The sequence below is a fragment of the Rutilus rutilus genome (assembly GCF_951802725.1).
Source record: "Rutilus rutilus genome assembly, chromosome: 9".
Taxonomy (NCBI): Eukaryota; Metazoa; Chordata; class Actinopteri; order Cypriniformes; family Leuciscidae; genus Rutilus; species Rutilus rutilus.
The window spans coordinates 477,123-502,588 of record NC_140223.1 but is presented as its reverse complement, the minus strand read 5'-3'; the positions used below and the strand labels follow the sequence as shown (position 1 = coordinate 502,588).

Genomic DNA, 25,466 nt, shown 5'->3' with positions numbered 1-25,466 from the left:
GGAGGAAGCAAACGCAGTTCTGTTCTCCTCACTCGCTCAAACTTCAGCTCTTCTACACCGACACACACTGGGCGAGACTGAACTCAGTTTCATCGTTGATGTTTGAAGTTAATAACGTTCATTTATGGCTTTCATCTGAGAGCATTAACCTCTGAAGATCAATGACGGTTCATTTCCTTCTCATCATATCATCGTTTCCTCTTTGATTAACAGGTTAATGCAGGATGACGTCCATTCACAGATAAACCAATCTCCAGCTGACAGGGAACGTTCTGCCAAGGTTTTCTCAACGTTATGAACAAACATTCTTTCACCACACATCAATATTGGAACTTTTTTCTGAAACGATTTTGTTCGTGTGACGTTTTTTACTACTTGTTTCAGAACGTTCAGAAAACACTCAACAGTAACATTTAAAAAACATTCAAATGTAACAATTATAAAACATTCAAAAGTATTTAAATATAACGTTCCCATAATGTTTGAAGAATGGGATGTTCCCTTAACGTTCCTACAAACGTCTTTAGAACATTTAAAAACATGGACACGTGTTGAAGGTTCAGAGAATATTCAGAAATAACGTTTTTAGAACATATTGGTGATATTAACCTTGAACATTCCATTGCATCACTCTTCAAACATTGCCAAACATTGTATTATTGTTATTGAACGCAACATTCACACAAATTCACGGACAAATGCAAAAGCACTGGTCTTTTTATGATTTATTTATTTATTTTTTTAATCATTATTGTTCATTGGAATTTTTTTTGAGAATAAAAGCGAAACTGTAATTGATTGTTCGAACAGAAGAGATGCCAGACAGAGTCTGAAGTGATTTATATAGTGTGTATTAAAGGCTGATATTCGCAGGTGAAGTTTTGGGGCATCTGAGGTCCCGCCCCCCTCCTCCTCCCCTCACGAGCACCGGATAAAACCGGGAGTCACTCGCACGCACACACACACACACACACACACACACACAGCTCGCGACACCGTGAGCACACCCGAGCTCAGTCTGAGGAGGACGAGGACGCGCATTAACGGACCGTTATTATTGAATAAGAGTTTTTAACACAGGCCTATAACAGTGTTGACTTGTGTTTTGGTGAAGAGAAGGAAAAGTTCGGTGAATCCCGAGGGATGGAGTTGCTGCGCGTGCTGTGGATTCTGGGATGCGCGTGCATGTCTTCGGTTCAGAGCTCGCGCCTGAAGACGCCCGCGTTACCGATCCAGCCCGAGCGCGAGCCCGTCATATCTAAAGGCTTGTCCGGTAAGAGAACCTGCAAACACACACTCTCCAAACGACAGCTTTAGCACTCTTACACATTACAGCTTTCAGAAGGAGAAGCCACAGAAGAGCACGCATTAATATTAAGATGCTTTGGATGTTAAAAGTTCTAGTGGAAAAAAAAAATTGAAAAAAAAAATGTAGCCTACTTTATTGTATTTGAAATATATATTCCCTTTTTCAAAAGTACGTTGCAAATATACTAACAAAATGTTTTACTGTCTTTAAATATATTGGCATCATGCCTTTACCTGTTTTCACAATGCAACGTGTAACACACTTTAAAATAACTGTACTTTAGTAGCCTATATTTTCTAAAAATATACTTGGTGAAAATTCTGCTTATCTTTTTAAAGTGTACTGAGCATATACTTTTCACTCAAATATAATACACTTATGGTATATTGCTTGTATATTTCGAAGACACTCATAAGGAATTTGTAATGTACTTGTAACACAAATAAAGCACACTTTAATATCACTAATCAAGCGTGTAATTAGTCCCGACACAGGCATATACTTAAAGTATACTTGAAGTTGTTCCAATTTAGCTCACAAAAATACACTTAAAGTTACGCTTTACTACAATTTAATTATAACTAAAATATACTTAGTACAAAATGAGTTTAGCACACTTCAAGTTAACTAATCATTAACACACTTGAAGTACACTGAAGTAGTCTGGCTGCAAGTATATGGTGGATCCATCAATGCCTATAAAGAACCTTTATGTTTAAGAGTGTCGATATAAAGATTCTCCATTATTGGCTGTAAAGGTTCTGGACTTGCTTCATGTTTAAGTGTTCGATGCTTCACTGTGGCTCTTCAGATCTGTAAGTACATTGATGAACTGAACCAGCAGTGAAACCATTTAAGAATCTTTCATCCCGGTTATAATGAGGAAAATGTTCTTTTGATTTTGAAATGTTGGATTGAATCGCAGAAAATGTCTCGGTGATGCGACTGTTAAAGGAACATTCCATTTCGCAAACATTACTGGAATGTTTCAGAGAACATTCAAAAGTAACAAGTTTAGAACATCCAACTGAAACGTTCCGTGAATGATGTATAACTAACGTTTTGAGAACAAAAGCCTCCACGAATAACTTTATTCTCTATTGAAAGCCATCAATGCATCTGGTGTTTTAAAGAACCTCGAGCCCCAAACACTCGGATACTCTCCACTAGAGCCACATAAACACTATCACTTTCCAGAGACTTCATCTATCTCTGTGGAGCACGGGACAGTTTACGTGTGTGTCCTTGAAAGTGTTTAGCTTAACAATAAATTGTTTAATAGTCTGGCTCTGTAAACGGACCTCATTCCAGATGCATTAAACACCAAATTTACTCCGATCTCTCATTCTCTCTTCAAAACAAAGCCGAGGAGATGTTTTGGTTTCCAGCGCTGATTTGGTTGGGAAGGAAAGAAATCGTGTTCACTGCTCGTTCTAGCTGGTGTTTTTGAAGGTTTGGCTCAAAAACGGCCGTTTGAAGCTGATTTGTACACATTCCCGATGCTCTCCCACACACACACACACACACACGGTCTCACGCTGCTCTTGTTTATTGTCTCATCAGGTTGCTCCTTCGGTGGCCGCTTTTATTCCCTGGAAGACACGTGGCATCCAGACCTCGGAGAACCCTTCGGTGTGATGCACTGCGTCATGTGTCACTGTGAACCGGTGAGTATCACACACACACACACACACACACTGCGTTTCCATGTGGAACTGAGGAACTTTGCACCATTGTCATTGAACAGAATCGAATCGACATTGAACTGAATAATAACACTATTGACTTTCTTAGAGCTGCTTTGTTGGAAGTTCTTTCAAAGTTATGAACAAACATTCTTCCAGTAACGGTAATAGAACGTTCGTTCAAAGTTATCTGGTCTTTAATAATGTTCTCAAAACATTAGAACAAAAATATTATTTATACATCATTCATAGGTCGTTTTATCCGTAAGTGTTTCAGTTGGAGTTTCTACTCGTTTCAGAGCGATCAGTGAACATTCAAAAGTAACATTCAGAGAACATTCAAAAGTAACGTTCAGAGAACATTCAAAAGTAACGTTCAGAGAACATTCAAAAGTAACGTTCTGTGAACATTCAAAAGTAACATTCAGAGAACATTCAAAAGTAACATTCAGAGAACATTCAAAAGTAACGTTGAGAGAACATTCAAAAGTAACGTTCAGTGAACATTCAAAAGTAACATTCAGAGAACATTCAAAAGTAACGTTCAGAGAACATTCAAAAGTAACGTTGAGAGAACATTCAAAAGTAACATTCAGAGAACATTCAAAAGTAACGTTCAGAGAACATTCAAAAGTAACGTTGAGAGAACATTCAAAAGTAACGTTCAGAGAACATTCAAAAGTAACGTTCAGAGAACATTCTAAAGTAACGTTCAGAGAACATTCAAAAGTAACGTTCAGAGAACATTCAAAAGTAACGTTCCCATAATGTTTGAAGAATAGTATGTTCCTTTAATGTTCACATAACCAAGAAACATTTAAAACGTTTGAATGTTCAGAGAACACTCAGAAATAACGATTTCGTAACTTAAAGTGGAACGCAATGCAAGTGTTTTGTTACTGCTGAAATTGAACTGCTGAATTCTGCAACACTGTTGTTTTCCTGTTTGTAACTGTCCGAAGCAGTCTCTGTATTAACAGCTTGTGTGTTGATTCTTCTCTCTCTCTCTCACACACACACACACACACACACTCTCTCTGAGCAGCAGAGGAGTCGGAGAGGGAAGGTGTTTGGGAAGGTGAGCTGCAGGAATATGAAGCAGGATTGTCCCGAACCGACCTGTGACGATCCGGTGCTCACTCCAGGACACTGCTGCAAAACATGTCCCAAAGGTACAAAAGGAGTGTGTGTTTTTCTGTGCACAAATGGAAACTGACTGCGCTGGTGTGTAAAGAAATGATGGAAAGCTTGAGCGTGTGTGTGGACGGTCTCGAGCTCCTCATGTTTATGGATGCCGCTCTGGAACATTGACTCTGTTGTTGTACGTTGGTGACATCATGCGCTTTGGTTTCCATGGTTACAGGCGACACATCGAGGAAGGAGGCGGAGTCTTTGTTCGAGTTCTTCCAGGAGAAAGACGACGACCTGCACAAGTCGTACAACGACAGATCCTACGTCAGCTCTGAAGAGAACAGTCATCGAGACAGCGCGACTGGTGAGACAACAAAATGAAATAATTATTTTATTTAATTGATTTATTTTTTGTTTTATTTTTTATCTACTTTATTTTTATTTATTTATTTTTGCTTTATTTATATTGTATTATATTTATTTATTTATATTTTATTCTGAAATTTACTTTATTTTTTATGTACTTAATTTAATTCTTTGCTTTATTTTTATTTTATTTTTTATTCAGAAATGTACTTTAATTTAAATTTTGTATCTACTTTATTTTTATTATTATTTTATTATTTTAAAATTTACTTTCTTTTATTTTCTGCTTTATTTGAGTGATTTTGTTTTATTCTTCAGATTTCGTGTCTCTGCTGACGGGTGTGTCGGACTCTTGGTTGCCCAGTTCCAGTGGAGTCGCTCGGGCTCGATTCACTCTCTCTCGCACCAGCCTGACCTTCTCCATCACCTTCCAGAGGTAAAACACACACCACAGCCATTGTGTGTCTCCTGCCCACCCTCACTCTGTGTGTGTGTGTGTGTGTATGTGTCTTGCCCACCCTCGCTCACTGTGTGTGTGTGTGTGTGTGTGTGTGTGTGTGTGTGTATATGTGTCTTGCCCACCCTCGCTCACTGTGTATGTGTGTGTTTGTGTGTCTCAGGATCAACAGGCCGAGTGGAATTACCTTCCTGGACTCCGACGGAAACACTGCATTTGAGTTCAGGGTCCCGAGGGCCGACACGGACATGGTGAGTCGAGTCACCTTCATTAGTTGAGTCATTAGTCGAGTCACCTTCATTAGTCACCCTCATTAGTCGAGTCACCTTCATTAGTCGAGTCATCTTCATTAGTCGAGTCGAGTCACCTTCATTAGTCGAGTCGCCTTCATTAGTCGAGTCGCCTTCATTAGTCGACTCACCTTCATTAGTCGAGCCACCTTCATTAGTCGAGTCACCTTCATTCGTCGAGTCATCTTCATTAGTCGAGTCGAGTCACCTTCATTAGTCAAGTCGCCTTCATTAGTCGAGTCGCCTTCATTAGTCGAGCCACCTTCATTAGTCGAGTCACCTTCATTCGTCGAGTCATCTTCATTAGTCGAGTCGAGTCACCTTCATTAGTCGAGTCGCCTTCATTAGTCGAGTCGCCTTCATTAGTCGACTCGCCTTCATTAGTCGACTCACCTTCATTAGTCGAGTCATCTTCATTAGTTGAGTCGAGTCGCCTTCATTAGTCGAGTTGCCTTCATTAGTCGACTCACCTTCATTAGTCGAGTCACCTTCATTAGTCGACTCACCTTCATTAGTCGAGCCACCTTCATTAGTCGAGTCACCTTCATTCGTCGAGTCATCTTCATTAGTTGAGTCGAGTCACCTTCATTAGTCAAGTCGCCTTCATTAGTCGAGTCGCCTTCATTAGTCGACTCACCTTCATTAGTCGAGTCATCTTCATTAGTCGACTCACCTTCATTAGTCGACTCACCTTCATTAGTCGAGTCATCTTCATTAGTCGAGTCATCTTCATTAGTTGAGTCGAGTCGCCTTCATTAGTCGAGTCGCCTTCATTAGTCGACTCACCTTCATTAGTTGAGTCACCTTCATTAGTCGAGTCATCTTCATTAGTCGAGTCACCTTCTTTAGTCGAGTCACCTTAATTAGTCGAGTCACCTTCATTAGTCAAGTCGCCTTCATTAGTCGAGTCATCTTCATTAGTTGAGTCGAGTCGCCTTCATTAGTCGAGTCGCCTTCATTAGTCGAGTCGCCTTCATTAGTCGACTCACCTTCATTAGTCAAGTCGCCTTCATTAGTCGAGTCATCTTCATTAGTCGAGTCGAGTCGCCTTCATTAGTCAAGTCGCCTTCATTAGTCGACTCACCTTCATTAGTCGAGTCACCTTCATTAGTCGAGTCGCCTTCATTAGTCGAGTCGCCTTCATTAGTCGACTCACCTTCATTAGTCGAGTCACCTTCATTAGTCGAGTCGCCTTCATTAGTCGAGTCGCCTTCATTAGTCGACTCACCTTCATTAGTCGACTCACCTTCATTCGTCGAGTCATCTTCATTAGTCGAGTCAAGTCACCTTCATTAGTCGAGTCACCTTCATTAGTCGAGTCACCTTCATTAGTCGAGTCACCTTCATTAGTCAAGTCACCTTAATTAGTCGATTCGCCTTCATTAGTCGAGTCGCCTTCATTAGTCGAGTCACCTTCATTAGTCGAGTCATTAGTCGAGTCACCTTCATGAGTCGAGTCGACTCACCTTCATTAGTTGAGTCATTAGTCGACATTAGTCAAGTCGAGTCACCTTCATTAGTTGAGTCATTAGTCGAGTCACCTTCATTAGTCGAGTCGCCTTCATTAGTCGAGTCGACTCACCTTCATTAGTTGAGTCATTAGTCGAGTCACCTTCATTAGTCGAGTCGCCTTCATTAGTCGAGTCGACTCACCTTCATTAGTTGAGTCATTAGTCGAGTCGCCTTCATTAGTTGAGTCATTAGTCGACTCACCTTCATTAGTTGAGTCATTAGTCGAGTCACCTTCATTAGTCAAGTCGAGTCACCTTCATTAGTTGAGTCATTAGTCAAGTCACCCTCATTAGTCGAGTCATTAGTCGAGTCACCTTCATTAGTTGAGTCATTAGTCGAGTCACCTTCATTAGAGTCGCCTTAATTAGTCGAGTCGCCTTCATTAGTCGAGTCACCTTCATTAGTCGAGTCGACTCACCTTCATTAGTTGAGTCATTAGTCGAGTCGCCTTCATTAGTTGAGTCATTAGTCGAGTCACCTTCATTAGTTGAGTCATTAGTCGAGTCACCTTCATTAGTCAAGTCGAGTCACCTTCATTAATTGAGTCATTAGTCGAGTCACCCTCATTAGTCGAGTCATTAGTCGAGTCGCCTTCATTAGTTGAGTCATTAGTCGAGTCACCTTCATTAGTTGAGTCATTAGTCGAGTCACCTTCATTAGTCAAGTCGAGTCACCTTCATTAGTTGAGTCATAAGTCGAGTCACCCTCATTAGTCGAGTCATTAGTCGAGTCGAGGCGAGGCTCGACAACGCGGTTGTGAAACAGGCAAAGTTGTGATTTTTTTTCAAAACGTGATCATCTTGACTGATGTGTGTGTGTGTGTGTGTGTGTGTGTGTGTGTGTGATGTGCAGATCTGTGGAGTTTGGAAGAATCTCCCGAAGTCTCAGATTCGACAGCTGGAGGCGGAGCAACTGCGTGTTTCCATGACAACCGCTGACAACAAGAAGGAGGAGCTACGGGGAAAAATCATCAAACACAGAGCACTGTTTGCAGGTGTGTGTGTGATGTTTACCTGTGTGTGTGTGATGTTTACCTGTGTGTGTGTGTGTGTGTGTGTGTGTGTGAGACGTTTACCTGTGTGTGTGTGATATTTACCTGTGTGTGTGTGATGTTTAACTGTGTGTGTGTGTGATGTTTACCTGTGTGTGTGTGTGATGTTTACCTGTGTGTGTGTGATGTTTACCTGTGTGTGTGTGTGATGTTTACCTGTGTGTGTGTGTGTGTGTGAGATGTTTACCTGTGTGTGTGTGTGTGTGTGTGTGTGTGTGTGATGTTTACCTGTGTGTGTGTGTGTGTGTGTGTGTGTGTGTGTGTGTGTGATGTTTACCTGTGTGTGTGTGTGATGTGTGCTTCAGACACGACCTTTCTGATGTGTTTTTGGATGCTTACGTTCATTTACGTTCGGTTTGTGTGACAGAAACGTTCAGTGCGATCCTGACGTCTGAAGAGGTGCATTCTGGGATGGGTGGAATCGCCATGTTGACGCTCAGTGACACCGAGAACAATCTGCATTTCATCCTGATTCAGCAGGGACTCGTTTCTCACGGGAGCTGTAAGTACACAAATAAAAAAATAATTAAATTAGATTTAAAAATAAACAAAATAAAATAAAAATAAAATAATAAAACAAAAAATAGTTAATTCAAATAAATGAAATTAAAAGAAACAAAAAAATAAATAAATAAAATAAAAATAAAGCATAAAATAAAAAATAAAACAAAATAAAATAAAAATAATAAATAAATAAAACAATCATTAAAAATAAAATAATAAAATAAAATACCATAAAACAATTCAAATAAAATAAAAAATAATATAACAAAAATCTTTAAATAAAGCATAAAATAAAGTAAATTTCAGAATAAAAAAATATAAATAAAAAAATTTAATTAAATAAAAAAATTAAATAACAAATAAAGTAGATAAAAAATATATTAATTAATTAATTAATTAAATATAATTTAATAAAAACTGTATTTCATATTGTTTCAGCCTCTGCACAGATGCCGGTGAGAGTGAAACTGCTGTACCGACAACATGTGCTGAGAGAAATACGAGCAAACATCTCTACAGACGTGAGTGAACACACACACACACACACACGCACACGCACGCACGCACGCATTCACTGATCTAAAGGAGAACAAGCCATTTATTTACATTTACATTTACATTTAGTCATTTAGCAGACGCTTTTATCCAAAGCGACTTACAAATTAGGACTAAATTAAGCGAGTCATCATGAAGAGGCAAAAACAACAACAATGCAAGAAGTGCTCAGAATACAAAGTTTAGGCATTATTCAGAGTAGCATAAGCCTGATAAGTGATGTTTCAAAGGGCAAGGTTTTTTTTTTTTTTTTTTTTTTTTTTTTTTTTTATGAGGGTAAGTGCTCACGGAAGAGATGGGTTTTCAGCTGTTTTTTGAATGTTGCCAGTGATTCTGCATTCCGGATGAGGCCGGGGAGAGCGTTCCACCAGCATGGAGCTGTGAATGAGAATGTTCTGGAAAGTGATTTTGTGGCTCTCTGTGATGGAACCACGAGACGTCGCTCGTTGACCGATCGTAGGCGTCTGGTAGGGATGTAGACTCGTAGGAGTGAGTGAAAGTAGTAGGGAGCTGAGCCTGTGATAGATCTGTAAGCAAGCGTCAATGCCTTGAATTTGATGAATTTGATGATAATATTTCCAGTGCTTTTATATTCAGTTAATTAAAATGAAAAGAAAACATCATTCACCTTTGACAACATCAAGTTAAGCGATGAATGTTAAGGAAACGTGTGCATGTTTTCTGGTGTGTGTGTGTGTGTGTGTGTGTGTGTAGGACTCTGACCTGGCTGAAGTCCTAGCGGATCTGAACAGTCGGGAACTCTTCTGGTTATCCCGCGGGCAGCTCCAGATCGCCGTGGAAACGGAAGGTCAAAACCCCCGTCAGATCTCCGGATACATTTCTGGGAAGAGATCATGTGACAGTGAGTGCAGCCAATCAGCAACTATCACCTCATTAATACATAAACAGTTTAAATGCAGGAGTTTTTCCCATCATCAAAACTCATTTCCCCCATACATTCATATTTATGGCACAGATAAAAAAAATATTTTTTTGGTAATTGCGACACTTTCTCTCAAAATTGACTTTTTTCTATTTTTTTCTATTCTTTCTCGCAATTCTGACTTTATTTCTCGCAATTCTGACTTTATTTCTCGCAATTCTGGCTTTATCTCTCGCAATTCTGACTTTATATCTCGCAATTCTGACTATCTCTCGCAATTCTGACTTTATATCGCGCAATTCTGACTCTCTCGCAATTCTGACTTTATCTCTCGCAATTCTGACTTTATCTCTCGCAATTCTGACTTTATGTCTCGCAATTCTGACTTTATATCTCGCAATTCTGACTATCTCTCGCAATTCTGACTTTATCTCTCGCAATTCTGACTTTATATCTCACAATTCTGACTTTATCTCTCGCAATTCTTACTTTATATCTTGCAATTCTGACTATCTCTCGCAATTCTGACTTTATATCTCGCAATTCTGACTTTATTTCTCGCAATTCTGACTATCTCTCGCAATTCTGACTTTATCTCTCGCAATTCTGACTATCTCTCGCAATTCTGGCTTTATATCTCGCAATTCTGATTTTATATCTCACAATTCTGACTTTATTTCTCGCAATTCTGGCTTTATATCTCGCAATTCTGACTATCTCTCGCAATTCTGACTTTATATCTCGCAATTCTGACTTTATATCGCGCTATTCTGACTTTCTCACAATTCTAACTTTATTTCTCTTAATTCTGACTTTATTTCTCTTAATTCTGACTTCTCGCAATTCTGACTTTATCTCTCGCAATTCTGACTTTATCTCTCGCAATTCTGACTTTATCTCGCAATTCTGACTTTATATCTCGCAATTCTGACTTTATATCTCGCAATTCTGACTTTATATCTCGCAATTCTGACTATCTCTCGCAATTCTGACTTTATCTCTCGCAATTCTGACTTTATATCTCGCGATTCTGACTATCTCTCGCAATTCTGACTTTATATCTCGCAATTCTGACTTTATATCGCGCAATTCTGACTTTCTCACAATTCTGACTTTATTTCTCGCAATTCTGACTTTATTTCTCTTAATTCTGACTTCTCGCAATTCTGACTTCATCTCACGCAATTCTGACTTTATCTCTCGCAATTCTGACTTTATCTCGCAATTCTGACTTTATCTCTCGCAATTCTGACTTTATATCTCGCAATTCTGACCATCTCTCGCAATTCTGACTTTATCTCTCGCAATTCTGACTTTATATCTCGCGATTCTGACTTTATATCTCGCAATTCTGACTTTATCACGCAATTCTGACTTTATTTCTCGCAATTCTGACTATCTCTCGAAATTCTGACTTTATCTCTCGCAATTCTGACTTTATATCTCGCAATTCTGACTTTATATCTCGCAATTCTGACTTTATATCTCGCAATTCTGACTTTATATCTCGCAATTCTAACTATCTCTCGCAATTCTGACTTTATATCTCGCAATTCTGACTATCTCTTGCAATTCTGACTTTATCTCTCGCAATTCTGACTTTATATCTCGCAATTCTGACTTTATATCTCGCGATTCTGACTTTATGTCTCGCGATTCTGACTTTATCTCTCGCAATTCTGACTTTATTTCTCGCAATTCTGACTACCTCTCGAAATTCTGACTTTATATCTCGCAATTCTGACTTTCTCGCAATTCTGACTTTATTTCTCGCAATTCTGACTATTTCTCGCAATTCTGACTATATATCTCGCAATTCTGACTTTATATCTCGCAATTCTGACTTTATTTCTCGCAATTCTGACTTTATATCTCGCAATTCTGACTATCTCTTGCAATTCTGACTTTATCTCTCGCAATTCTGACTTTATATCTCGCAATTCTGACTTTATATCTCGCAATTCTGACTTTATTTCTCGCGATTCTGACTTTATATCTCGCAATTCTGACTTTATATCTCGCGATTCTGACTTTGTCTCGCGATTCTGACTTTATCTCTCGCAATTCTGACTTTATTTCTCGCAATTCTGACTACCTCTCGAAATTCTGACTTTATATCTCGCAATTCTGACTTTCTCGCAATTCTGACTTTATTTCTCGCAATTCTGACTATTTCTCGCAATTCTGACTTTATATCTCGCAATTCTGACTTTATATCTCGCAATTCTGACTTTATTTCTCGCAATTCTGACTTTATATCTCGCAATTCTGACTATATATCTCGCAATTCTGACTTTATATCTCGCAATTCTGACTTTATTTCTCGCAATTCTGACTTTATATCTCGCAATTGTGAGATAAAAAGTCGCAAAAATGATCTTTTAAAAGGTTTTATTCTGTGGTGGAAACAAGCTTCCATACATATTCATTTCATTTTCATCGTCTTCTAAATCAGTATATTGATCGCCGACAGCTTCTTCATCATCATCATCATATTCTTCTGTTTTATATTTGAAGAGTTATGAGTGAAACCTCACGACATCATCGTGTATCAGAGGAATAAAGCTCAACTTATTGATCATCAGAGATTCAAATATTGTTGCAGAAAAAATATATTTACACTATTACATTCCTTGGGTCACTAGCGACCCTATATACTGTCTAGGTCACACTTTACAGTAAGGTTCATTTTTCAATAAGGTTATTGTGAAGGGTTACCACTTTCTACAAAAAAAACCAAAATAATTAGAAAACAGATTTTTTTCTTGTGTATAATGAATAGATTGAGGAACACTAGGGTAGTGAATGAGGTTGAAGGGTTAATTGTGCAGTAAAACACACACTCTCTCACACACACACATCTCACAGGATCTACACCAGTCTCTGCTGTTTTTATCCCAGCTCATATTTCATCTTTGTGTCATGCTTAAATCATCTTGGCTATTTCTCAGATTTCATAGTTCATAATTATGATTGTGATTGCGAAGAGGTCAGGAATGCACAGCGATGTCGAGAGAGGCCAGAGTCGCTGTAGGATCAGTTACGCGTCGTTACACACACACACACACACACACACACACACACACACACTCTGCTGTGTGACTCCAGCTGCTGCATTAACAGCGTGACGTTATGCGTGAGGAATTCAGACTCTGTTTACTCTACATCACAGTCGCCTCTCTTAACCTCACGTCACTCTGTGACCTTTGACCCTGCATGAGTTCATGTGGGTTTAATTGTTTTCTCGCATGCAAAACTCGCCGTTCACTTTAGTGTTCTCTCACCGATAGGCTGATGAAAGTCATTTATTTGTTCATAGGTTCACATAATGCTAGTCAAGGTTTCAAGTTCTGCTACTGTAATTTTATTATACTACAACTACAACTTTATTGTTATATAATTCACTAATTCACTTTCTTCATTAATTTAATTGAAATAAAAATAAGAAATGCGGCCATTGTCGAGTTTTTCTGTCACATCATCAGATTTATTTCATGAAATGTTCCTGTTTCAGCTCTTCAAAGCGTGATGTCCGGCGGATCTGCTCTGACTCCCGGGAAAACCGGCGGTGTGGGATCGGCCGTCTTCACGCTCCATCCCAACGGCTCGCTCGACTACCAGGTGTGTGTGTGTGTGTGTGTGTGTGTGTGACTACCAGGTAACGACGCGTTCTGTTCCCTCACGATCACTTCCGTCAGTCAGTCGATCGACCGGCGAAAAATTTACTTTTTCACTCACCGGCCAATTTGGCTACTTAGTTTTTAAGTTACCGGCCATTCAGAACGTCTTCTAGCCAAACAAAAAATAAGAAATGAACCAGATTAACTATGTCATAGCTTATAAATATATATATACGCATTTGGCGGGTGTTAATTTCAAACCCTGTATATATATATATATATATATATATTAGGGCTGGGCGATATGGACCAAAAGTTATATCCCGATATATTTAGGCTGAATATCGATATACAATATTTATTTTGGGGTTAATATAGAAACAACAGTTACCATGGTGAATACACAATATTAACAATAACTGTTAATGAAACATGGAAACTGCTCCTGGTGAATAGAATGAAAATCATACCTGCATTACTTTTATTTCGTGTAATTTACAACGTAACGGCGTTGCATGCTCGTAGTTTCTTTTGCACTTTATATACAGTGAGGCGATACATAGCGCGTGCCGCCGCATTTGCACGTGCAATTGAAGAGTGTGCGCTACGACTGCAGGATAACGGCTGACAGGACAAGAAAGTCCGTTTTTCTGAGGTGAAAGACTTTATTTCAGCGTACACTTACGTCACTGCCTGGTAGTTCCTATTGTGCTGGGTTTTCTGAAGTAGTCATGATTCGCCTCTCATAATGCTCTAAACACGCACGCAGAGTGGAAAAGGAGGGGCGGTGGCGTGGGGAGCAGTGCAGAGAGCTCTGGGTCAGCAGCTTGCTTGGAGCAAGGATCACAGCGCAAATTTGAACTATATTGATATATGCGATATGGTCTAATTCCATATCACATTTCAAAAATATATCGATATATTTTTTTTATCGATATATCGCCCAGCCCTAATATATATCTATATTAGGGATGCACGATATATCAGCCACCATATCGGTATCGACCGATAAATGTGATTTTTTTTATATATTATCGTCATCGGCCTGATAAGAAAATTTGGCCGATATATTAAAGCCGATAAATAATGGATTATTTCCTTCAGCTGAGACTAATAAGTAACCCGCCAAATCGGCTAGTGATTAGACAGCGTTACCCGCCACAGTTGATTAGTACCCGCATTTGTCGTGTGTTAATGTCTGGATGTTCTCGGCAGGTTCTGGTGGCGGGTCTGACCAGCGCGGTGGTCGGCGTGACGGTGGAGATGAAGCCGCGGCGGCGCAGTAAACGCAGCGTTCTGTACGACATCACGGCGGACTTCAGCGCGGGTGTGGATGAGCACGGTGGGGACGGCAGGGCAGCGGGGAGCCTCAGCCGTGTGGAGGCCAGACACATTCACATGCTCCTGCAGAACGAGCTGTTCATCAACATCGCCACGGCACAGCAGCAGGAGAGCGAGCTGCGCGGACAGATACGCATGCTACCGTACAACGGACTCGACGCGCGACGCAACGGTAAGAAGCGCTGAAGATAGAACGTTAATGTCTGACACTGGGTTAAAAACAACTCAATTTGCATTGTTTTCAACCCAAGGGCTGGGTAAATATACACTCTAAAAAACACTGGGTAACACAAGAACACTACCCAAACACTGGGTTGTTACGTCTGACCCAGGATCTAGGTAACACAAGAACACTACCCAAACACTGGGTTGTTACGTCTGACCCAGGATCTAGGTAACACAAGAACACTACCCAAACACTGGGTTGTTACGTCTGACCCAGGATCTGGGTAACACAAGAACACTACCCAAACACTGGGTTGTTACGTCTGACCCAGAATCTGGGTAACAAGAACACTACCCAAACACTGGGTTGTTACGTCTGACCCAGGATCTAGTAACACAAGAACACTACCCAAACACTGGGTTGTTACGTCTGACCCAGGATCTGGGTAACACAAGAACACTACCCAAACACTGGGTTGTTACGTCTGACCCAGGATCTGGGTAACACAAGAACACTACCCAAACACTGGGTTGTTATGTCTGACCCAGAATCTGGGTAACAAGAACACTACCCAAACACTGGGTTGTTGCATCTGACCCAGGATCTGGGTAACACAAGAACACTACCCAAACACCTGGGTTGTTATGTCTGACCCAGGATCTAGGTAACACAAGAACACTACCCAAACACTGGGTTGTTACGTCTGACCCAGAATCTGGGTAACAAGAACACTACCCAAGCACTGGGTTGTTATGTCTGACCCAGGATCTGGGTAACACAAGAACACTACCCAAACACTGAAAAAATAACCCAAAAGCCTCAACCCAGGATTTGGGTAGAAAGAATAACCCAGGATGTTTTAGAGTGTGATACTGATTTGATTATTAATGAATGTTGTCTTGATCTGCAGAGCTGCCGGTTCCTCTGGCGGGTCAGTTCGTGTCTCCTCCGGTGCGTACGGGCGCCGCGGGTCACGCCTGGGTCTCGGTGGACCAACAGTGTCATCTACACTACGAGATCGTGGTCAACGGCCTCAGCAGGAGCGAAGACGCCTCCATCAACGCTCACCTGCACGGATTGGCCGAGATCGGCGAGATGGATGACTCCTCCACCAATCACAAGAGACTTCTAACGGGCTTCTACGGCCAACAGGTAAACCAATCGAGAGACACAATTCAGCATGGTTATAATTAGGGTGTTAGGTATCGTTTTCATTTTAACGATTCCGGTTCCGATTTCGATTCTGCTTATCGATTCCTAATTTTGATTCCAATAAAGTCAAAATAAAAACTTAGATATCATTCATATTTAGTCTTATTGCAAAACATGTAATTGTATCTGAATATCATGAACAGAAATCAACAGGCTAAAGAACGCTTACACAAGGAACGTTTGCCTGTGTTCAGTGAAGAACGAGTGAATTTTCTCAGTCTTCTGTTGTTTGATTAGTGTTATTATAGAGCAGGAATATTAGTGTTATTATAGAGCGGGAATATTAGTGTTATTATAGAGCGGGAATATTTGTGTTATTATAGAGCGGGAATATTAGTGTTATTATAGAGCAGGAATATTAGGCTGCTGTCACTTTAAGAGCTGCACTGATGCAATATACTGATACACATGAACACATTTCCTGACCTCAAGTATTCGATTCCAGAATTGATTTTCGATTCCCAACCCGTTATAATGTAAACTGCGTGATTACAGCACAACAAAACATTTTTCATTGTCCAGAAGCACAATCATGCTGTCGTTTATTGGATACATTAAAGGGATTGTTTATAAAACAAAGCTGGTGTTTTCTCAAATGAGCTGAAACCAGTTTAATTCTGTTTTACGTAAAGATTGTCCGTCTCGTTTGCACAAAGCTTGAAGAGTCTCTGTGTCTTCTAGGCTCAGGGTGTGTTGAAGGATATCAGTGTCGAGTTGTTGAGGCATCTGGACGAAGGCATGGCTTATATTCAGGTCAGCACCAAAATGAATCCAAGAGGAGAAATACGAGGACGGGTGAGTACACAAACACACACACACACACACACACACACACACACACTCACTCACTCACTCACTCACTCACTGACTCGCAAACACACTCACACACACTCTCACTCTCACTCTCATACACACACACACACACACACATCTATATATACTGAATCACAAACACACAAATATTGATTTAATAAATATATATTTATACTGTTAAGTTTTAGTTGTGTATTTTCCTTTATCTGAAGTAACAGAAGGTGTTAGTTTCAGTAAAGTGCACTACCCTTGGTTGACTCTCCTCTGTGTTGTCCAGATCCAGGTCCCCAACAGCTGCGAGTCGGGCTCTCGGGGGGAGGTGGTGGAGGAGGACGAGTTCCACGAGCTGGTGTTCGTGCGCGACCCGGCGGAGCTGAAGAAGGACCCGCACACATGCTTCTTCGAGGGGGAACACCACGCACACGGGTCTCAGTGGACCCCGCAGTACAACACCTGCTTCACCTGCTCCTGCCAGGTACACGTACACACACACACACACACACACACACACACACACACACACACACTGCCTCAGCCGTAACACCACCGCCTCAGCCGTAACACACACACACTGCCTCAGCCGTAACACACACACACCGGCTCAGCCGTAACACCACCGCCTCAGCCGTAACACACACCACCTCAGCCGTAACACCACCGCCCCAGCCGTAACACACACCGCCTCAGCCGTAACACACACCACCTCAGCCGTAACACCACCGCCCCAGCCGTAACACACACACCGCCTCAGCCGTAACACACACACTGCCTCAGCCGTAACACACACACACACCGGCTCAGCCGTAACACACACCGCCTCAGCCGTAACATCACCGCCTCAGCCGTAACACACACACACCGGCTCAGCCGTAACACACACCGCCTCAGCCGTAACACACACCACCTCAGTCGTAACACACACACACCGCCTCAGCCGTAACACCACCGCCTCAGCCGTAACACACACACACCGCCTCAGCCGTAACACACACCACCTCAGTCGTAACACCACCGCCCCAGCCGTAACACACACCGCCTCAGCCGTAACACACACCGCCTCAGCCGTAACACACACCACCTCAGTCGTAACACCACCGCCCCAGCCGTAACACACACCACCTCAGTCGTAACACCACCGCCCCAGCTGTAACACACACCGCCTCAGCCGTAACACACACACACACACACACACTGCCTCAGCCGTAACACACACACCGGCTCAGCCGTAACACACACCGCCTCAGCCGTAACACACACACACACACACACACACCGGCTCAGCCGTAACACACACTGCCTCAGCCGTAACACACACACACACACACACACACACACACACACACACCGGCTCAGCCGTAACACACACTGCCTCAGCCGTAACACACACACACACACACACACTGCCTCAGCCGTAACACACACACACACACCGGCTCAGCCGTAACACACACCGCCTCAGCCGTAACACACACCGCCTCAGCCGTAACACCACCGCCTCAGCCGTAACACCACCGCCTCAGCCGTAACACACACAGCCTCAGCCGTAACACACACAGCCTCAGCCGTAACACACCGCCTCAGCCGTAACACACACCGCCTCAGCTGTAACACACACCGCCTCAGCCGTAACACCACCACCTCAGCCGTAACACACACTGCCTCAGCCGTAATACACACACACACACACACACACTGCCTCAGCCGTAACACACACACACACACACACACACACACACACACACTGCCTCAGCCGTAACACACACACACACACACCGGCTCAGCCGTAACACACACCGCCTCAGCCGTAACACACACCGCCTCAGCCGTAACACACACTGCCTCAGCCATAACACACACACACTGCCTCAGCCATAACACACACACACACACACACACACACACACACACACACACACACACTGCCTCAGCCGTAACACACACAGCCTCAGCCGTAACACACCGCCTCAGCCGGCCGTAACACCACCACCTCAGCCGTAACACACACTGCCTCAGCCGTAATACACACACACACACACACACACACACACACACACACACACACACACACACACACACACTGCCTCAGCCGTAACACACACACACACACACACACACACACCGGCTCAGCCGTAACACACACCGCCTCAGCCGTAACACCACCGCCTCAGCCGTAACACACACTGCCTCAGCCATAACACACACACACACACTGCCTCAGTCGCAACACACACTGCCTCAGCCATAACACACACTGCCTCAGCCGTAACACACACACACTGCCTCAGCCGTAACACACACACACACACACACACACACCGGCTCAGCCGTAACACACACCGCCTCAGCCGTAACACACACCGCCTCAGCCGTAACACACACTGCCTCAGTCGTAACACACACACACACACACTGCCTCAGCCGTAACACACACACACACACACACACACACACACACACACACTGCCTCAGCCGTAACACACACACACACACACACCGGCTCAGCCGTAACACACACCGCCTCAGCCGTAACACCACCGCCTCAGCCGTAACACACACTGCCTCAGCCATAACACACACACACACACACACACACTGCCTCAGCCGTAACACACACCGCCTCAGCCGTAACACACACCGCCTCAGCCGTAACACACACCGCCTCAGCCGTAACACACACCGCCTCAGCCGTAACACACACCGCCTCAGCCGTAACACACACCGCCTCAGCCGTAACACACACAGCCTCAGCCGTAACACACACAGCCTCAGCCGTAACACACACCGCCTCAGCCGTAACACCACCGCCTCAGCCGTAACACACACCGCCTCAGCCGTAACACACACCGCCTCAGCCGTAACACACACCGCCTCAGCCGTAACACACACAGCCTCAGCTGTAACACACACCGGCTCAGCTGTAACACACACCGCCTCAGCCGTAACACACACCGCCTCAGCCGTAACACACACAGCCTCAGCCGTAACACACACAGCCTCAGCCGTAACACACACAGCCTCAGCTGTAACACACGGCGGTGTGTGTATACTGAAGAAGTCTGGCTGCAAGTAAACGTAGTATATTTTGTTTGTTCACCAGTGACCGTCGCTCATTATGTGTGTGTGATGTGTTTAATCTCTGCAGAAGAAGACGGTGATCTGTGACCCGGTGATCTGTCCTGCGCTCTCGTGTCCTCACACTCTCCAGCCTGAAGACCAGTGCTGTCCGGTGTGTGACGGTGAGTAACGAGACAGCGCTATTAACACTCATCCTTCCCTCACGTTCTGTATCAAGCCCTTCCCTCACGGGTCAAAATGACCCCAAGCCCTAAAATATACTTCATTTTTACTTTATTTTTGTCCAGAAGCTTATTTTATTTCATTTTGACACTATTTTTTCTATTTTTAATGCATTTTTTGTTATTTTTTTATGTAATTTACCTTTAAATTACTAGATTTGATCAATAAATAATAATTTAAGCACATTCCTCACATTCTTTCAACTTAAATTCAAAATAACTCACAATTTCATGCATAACCCTTTTAATTCAGCTCAAAATATCTTACATTGTGTGTCTTTGCCGACCTCTCGTGGAAAAATAATAATATATCATGATATTTCATGACTCTAGATGGCCTTATATCTCTATATGGAGCAAATGAGCTGTTCCTCTGGGTCCTCAAGCCAGAAGTCATTTTTTTGGTAAAGTTTTAGCATTTTTAGTTAGAAGTTTGAGCATTTTTAGGTTTTCCTGTGTACTGAAGCATTCCTCGATTTCATTCATTCCTGAGGGGGTCAGATTGAACAGCTTCGTTGATTTGTTACTGTTTTAAATTTCAACCACAAATGTTTTTTGTGTGTATTCGTGGTTCAAGCGTGACAAACGTCCTGGGGTCTTGGTCCCCTCTGATGAACACTACATTTTGAATGTTTAATGTGTGCTATAAAGTTTGTGTTTTGACACTGTTTTTGATTTCTGTCAACAGAAAAGAAGGAGACCAAAGAGACGACTGCTGTAGAAAAAATAGAGGAAGATCCAGAAGGTGAGTTTATATTAAATCACTACATAAAATGCAATATTGCAACTATTATTTTAAATACGCATCTGGTTGGGAGTGTATAGTAAGATGTTTATTTATCCTTTCAGGCTGTTATTTCGAAGGCGATCAGAAGATGCACGCACCTGGAACAACATGGCATCCGTTCGTCCCCCCGTTCGGGTACATCAAGTGTGCCGTGTGCACCTGCAAGGTGAGTTAACACACACTACAACTCACGACAGAAGTACTTTATGATGTAGTTATGAACAAAAATACCAAATGTGGACTCAGACATTACAGTTTTTTTCAACTGCTAACACACAAAATCCTTACTTGTTACACAATTTCTGAAACCTGACACTCAAACACCAGACACACACACATCACATTTGCAAAACCATACACTAAATCTCAGCCTTCGACTCAGTTTTCAATTTCATAAAACACTTTTTGCAAACCATAACACACAAATCTCTATGTAACAACAATCTAACAGGAAGAATCTTGATTTTCTTTTTCAAACACAACTTATCAAAACACCACAGTAATTCATCAGAGCCTCACACACACATACACTCACACAGACTCCTCACACACACACACACACACTCCTCACATGTGCAAACACTCTTTACTGAACACCAGCCAATCATGGCTTTAGAATAGGCCTATAAAAGGTCAAAGGTCGAGTTACAGGTTTTTCGGACTGTGTAATACTGTATTCACAACCACAGATGCTTACAGTAAAAAAAATAATAGTTTGGTTTCAATCTTGCTTTCGTTTACCGTGAATTTTTCAACATCTCTGCCAATTACTTTCAGTCTTGATCAGAAATGTGTGTGAAAGAAGAGCTTTAGGTTCTGAATAACTGTGTGTATATGATATATCCAGAAATATAATATCATGGCAAAAGTGTTTGCAACGGAAGACAAATGTTTGCTTTTGAGATGTGTGTGTGTTATATTCTGAAAGCAGTGCTTCATTTTGCAAGAAATGTGAGGCATTTTGCATTTTGTGTGCAATTTTTGGATTTGTGTGTAAAGTTTTGAAAAAAAGGAGACAAAGTTTTGAAAATGTGTGTAAGCAGTTGAGAAAAACAGTGTATTAATGGTTACCGTGATTGTCTGGTGCGTCACAGGGCTCCACAGGAGAAGTGCACTGCGAGAAGGTGACGTGCCCGCCCCTAACCTGCAGTCGACCAATCAGAGCCAACCCTTCAGACTGCTGCAAGGCGTGTCCTGCCGAAGACACGCCCCCTCTGGAGGACGAGGAGATGATGCAGGCCGACGGAACGCGCCATTGCAAGTTCGGCAAAAACTACTACCAGAACAGCGAACACTGGCACCCGAGCGTCCCGCTGGTGGGGGAGATGAAGTGCATCACCTGCTGGTGTGACGTGAGTCTTCTGCGCTTTATTGCACACTAGTGTGGAAGAGACAAAAAGAAGAAGAAAAAAGAGATATAAACATAGAATTCCGAGAAAAAAGTAGAAATTGCAAAATATAAACTCAGAATTGTGAGAAAAACTCAGAATTGAGAAATAAACTTAGAATTCCAACAAAAAAACTCATAATTACAAGATATAAACTCAGAATTGAGAAATAAACTTAGAATTCCAACAAGAAAGTCGAAATTGCGTGATATAAAATAAGAATTCAGAGAAAAAAGTCGAAATTGAGATACAAACTCAGAATTCCAACAAAAAAGTCGCAATTGTGAGAAATAAACTCAGAATTGAGATTTAAACTCAGAATTCCAACAAAAAACTCAGAATTACAAGATGTAAACTCAGAATTGAGAAATAAACTTAGAATTCCAACAAAAAAACTCATAATTACAAGATATAAACTCAGAATTGTGAGAAAAAACTCATAATTCCAACAAAAAAACTCATAATTACAAGATATAAACTCAGAATTGAGATATAATCTCAGAATTCCAACAAAAAAACTCATAATTACAAGATATAAACTCAGAATTGAGAAATAAACTTAGAATTCCAACAAGAAAGTCGAAATTGCGTGATATAAAATCAGAATTCAGAGAAAAAAGTCGAAATTGCGAGAAATAAACTCAGAATTGAGATATAAACTCAGAATTCCAACAAAAAACTCATAATTACAAAATGTAAACTCAGAATTCCAACAAAAATTTCGCAATTGAGAGATATAAACTCAACAATTGTGAGAAAAGTCAGAATCAATAGACAATAAAAGTCCCAATTACCTTTTTTATTCCACTGTGTAATACTCCAGAGCATGTAGAGATGTGAGTTAACAGCATGACTAACGTCTCTGGTCGTTCCAGCACGGCGTGACGAAGTGCCAGCGGAAGCAGTGTCCGCTGTTGAGCTGCAGGAACCACATCCGCCGAGAGGGAACGTGCTGTCCCGAGTGTATAGGTAAGCTCTGATCATAAACACTTTACAGAAACTGAACCCTGAACACTTTAACCCTCTGGTGCTCTTCACGTGGCAGTCAAAGATGTCTTTAATGAAATGAATGTACTGTATTTTAGTTGAATAATGTTTCTTATTTAATATTTTGTATTTTTAAGGGATTTTATGGTAGTAAATTATATTTCTGCTGTATTTATAATCCATTTATTCACTTTTTGAGCATAAACCTGAAAATGACATTTCCAGCTTAAACTGGTAAATCTTGAACGCTTTAGAGCGACAGACTGGAGTTTGATCTCTTCAGAGACGACACTGGGCAGATTATTGCTGAAGTGACAAAAAGGTTTTAAAAAGTGACAGAATTTTACGTTGATTGTTATGAAAAATGTGCAAAAATACTATTTTAAATTTTTATATGAAATATATATATATATTCAAAATCATGTTTTACTCTAAAACTGTGAGAAAATCAAAGCTATAAATCTAAACAAGTCGTGTTTCAAACGTGAGGTTGATATCTGATAAATGATCTCTCAGTGAGATGATGTTCGGCTGCAGTACCAAACGCTTCCACTAGAGGAAACTCTCACATTCATTTCTGACTGTGAATATTGTTTTCAGGACCATTTAACCTGTTCATGTCATGTCCATGATTATTTATGTGTTCACACAGCAAGTGCAGTTTCACATCATTCCGATGAAGAAAAATAAATAACACATTTAAAAAATTTGGGTCAAAATTGAGGGTCGACACAAACTAAATCCTGAACAATTCACTCAGCAAACGTCACCTCTTTGTTTTACAGAGGACTTCATGGAAAAAGAAGAAATGGCAAAGATGGTGGAGAAAAAGAAAAACTGGAGACACTGACACTTTCCTCTCACCGTCCTCCTGTTCTGCGATCAGGCCGTCTCAAACCCGCACAACGGGACGCCTGAGCACTGCACACACACACCAGCGCACCCAACAGTGGAAGAGCTCCAGGACACACAGAATGTAAGAGGGAACTCTGAGAGAAAGTGGTTCTGAAGAGTCAATAACAGAAGGGGAATGAATCTCGGCTGCTGCAGTTTGAGTTTCCCGTTGACTGATTTTCTCACGGGAAAGTTTGTTTTCATTTCGTTTGCGTATTTGACTTGGTGCAAAACATCAGACACTCGTACTAAGATTGTACACATCCTCATCATCATACCTCTAAATGTGTGCATGTGAGCACAATACGCTTCTCAACAAAATGCACATTGCAATCTTTCATAATGCACATATGACTCAAATCCCAGCCAATCAGCAGGACTGTTGTGATGCATCTGATTGGAGATTCGCCCTGTGGGAGGGGCTTGCCATGGGGGCGGGGTTTATCATGCTCATCAACATAAGCCCCGCCCACGTCTGTTCCGCTGCACCTGATGTTGTAAGTCTGTTTGCTGGTATATAATATTTTATGGCTATTTTCTTTCAGTATTTTGATGGTTATTATGAATATTATTGCATTTTGTATTGCATATTTATTAATGATGAATAAACAATAAAGTTTTAAAATTTATGTTGTCATAAAAGAGGCATGTCGTATATTTTTCTCTCCGCACAAACACCAGTTTGACATGATTGACATGTTCGCGTCGGTCAAAAATGACATAAATATATTTTTTATTTAAATTAATGTACTGTATTTTAGTTCGATAATGTTTTTTATTTAATATTTTGTATTTTTAAGGGATTTTATGGTAGTAAATTATATTTCTGCTGTATTTATAATCCATTTATTCACTTTTTGAGCATAAACCTGAAAATGACATTTCCAGCTGAAACTGGTAAATCTCGACCGCTTTAGAGCGACAGACTGGAGTTTGATCTCTTCAGAGACGACACTGGGCAGATTATTGCTGAAGTGAGAAGCAGTTCAAAAAGCAATTGAAAAAGTTACAGAATTTTATGTTTATTGTTCTGGAAAATGTGCAAAAAATACTATTTTTCATTTTTATATGAAATATATATTTTTAAAAACATGTTTTACTCTAAAACTGTGAGAAAATCAAAGCCATAAATCTAAACAAGCTGATGAAACAAAAAATGATCTCTCAGTGAGATGATGTTCGGCTGCAGTACCAAACGCTTCCACTAGAGGAAACTCTC

General features: G+C 41.3%; 1 protein-coding gene across 1 annotated transcript; it reads left to right on the top strand.

Annotated features, from left to right (window-relative positions):
- Positions 1-962: 962 nt before the first annotated feature.
- chrd (chordin) lies at positions 963-24,293 on the top strand. Its single transcript, XM_084420089.1, has 21 exons — positions 963-1,273; positions 2,873-2,976; positions 4,040-4,166; positions 4,358-4,489; positions 4,810-4,927; positions 5,112-5,199; positions 7,603-7,744; positions 8,169-8,303; positions 8,744-8,826; positions 9,575-9,722; positions 13,258-13,364; positions 14,579-14,876; positions 15,781-16,022; positions 16,764-16,877; positions 17,173-17,370; positions 20,038-20,131; positions 20,880-20,936; positions 21,041-21,144; positions 22,073-22,330; positions 23,242-23,335; positions 24,139-24,293. Exons 1-21 carry the CDS (start codon positions 1,144-1,146, stop codon positions 24,201-24,203), a joined length of 2,838 nt encoding a protein of 945 aa, XP_084276215.1. The 5' UTR covers positions 963-1,143; the 3' UTR covers positions 24,204-24,293.
- The last annotated feature ends 1,173 nt before the right edge of the window (positions 24,294-25,466 follow it).

Coding starts and splice junctions, on each gene's coding strand:
- chrd (XM_084420089.1), top strand. CDS start 1,144: ATGGAGTTGCTGCGCGTGCTGTGGATTCTGGGATGCGCGTGCATGTCT. Junction 8,304..8,743: donor ACTCGTTTCTCACGGGAGCT/GTAAGTACACAA, acceptor ATATTGTTTCAG/CCTCTGCACAGATGCCGGTG. Junction 17,371..20,037: donor GCTTCACCTGCTCCTGCCAG/GTACACGTACAC, acceptor TAATCTCTGCAG/AAGAAGACGGTGATCTGTGA.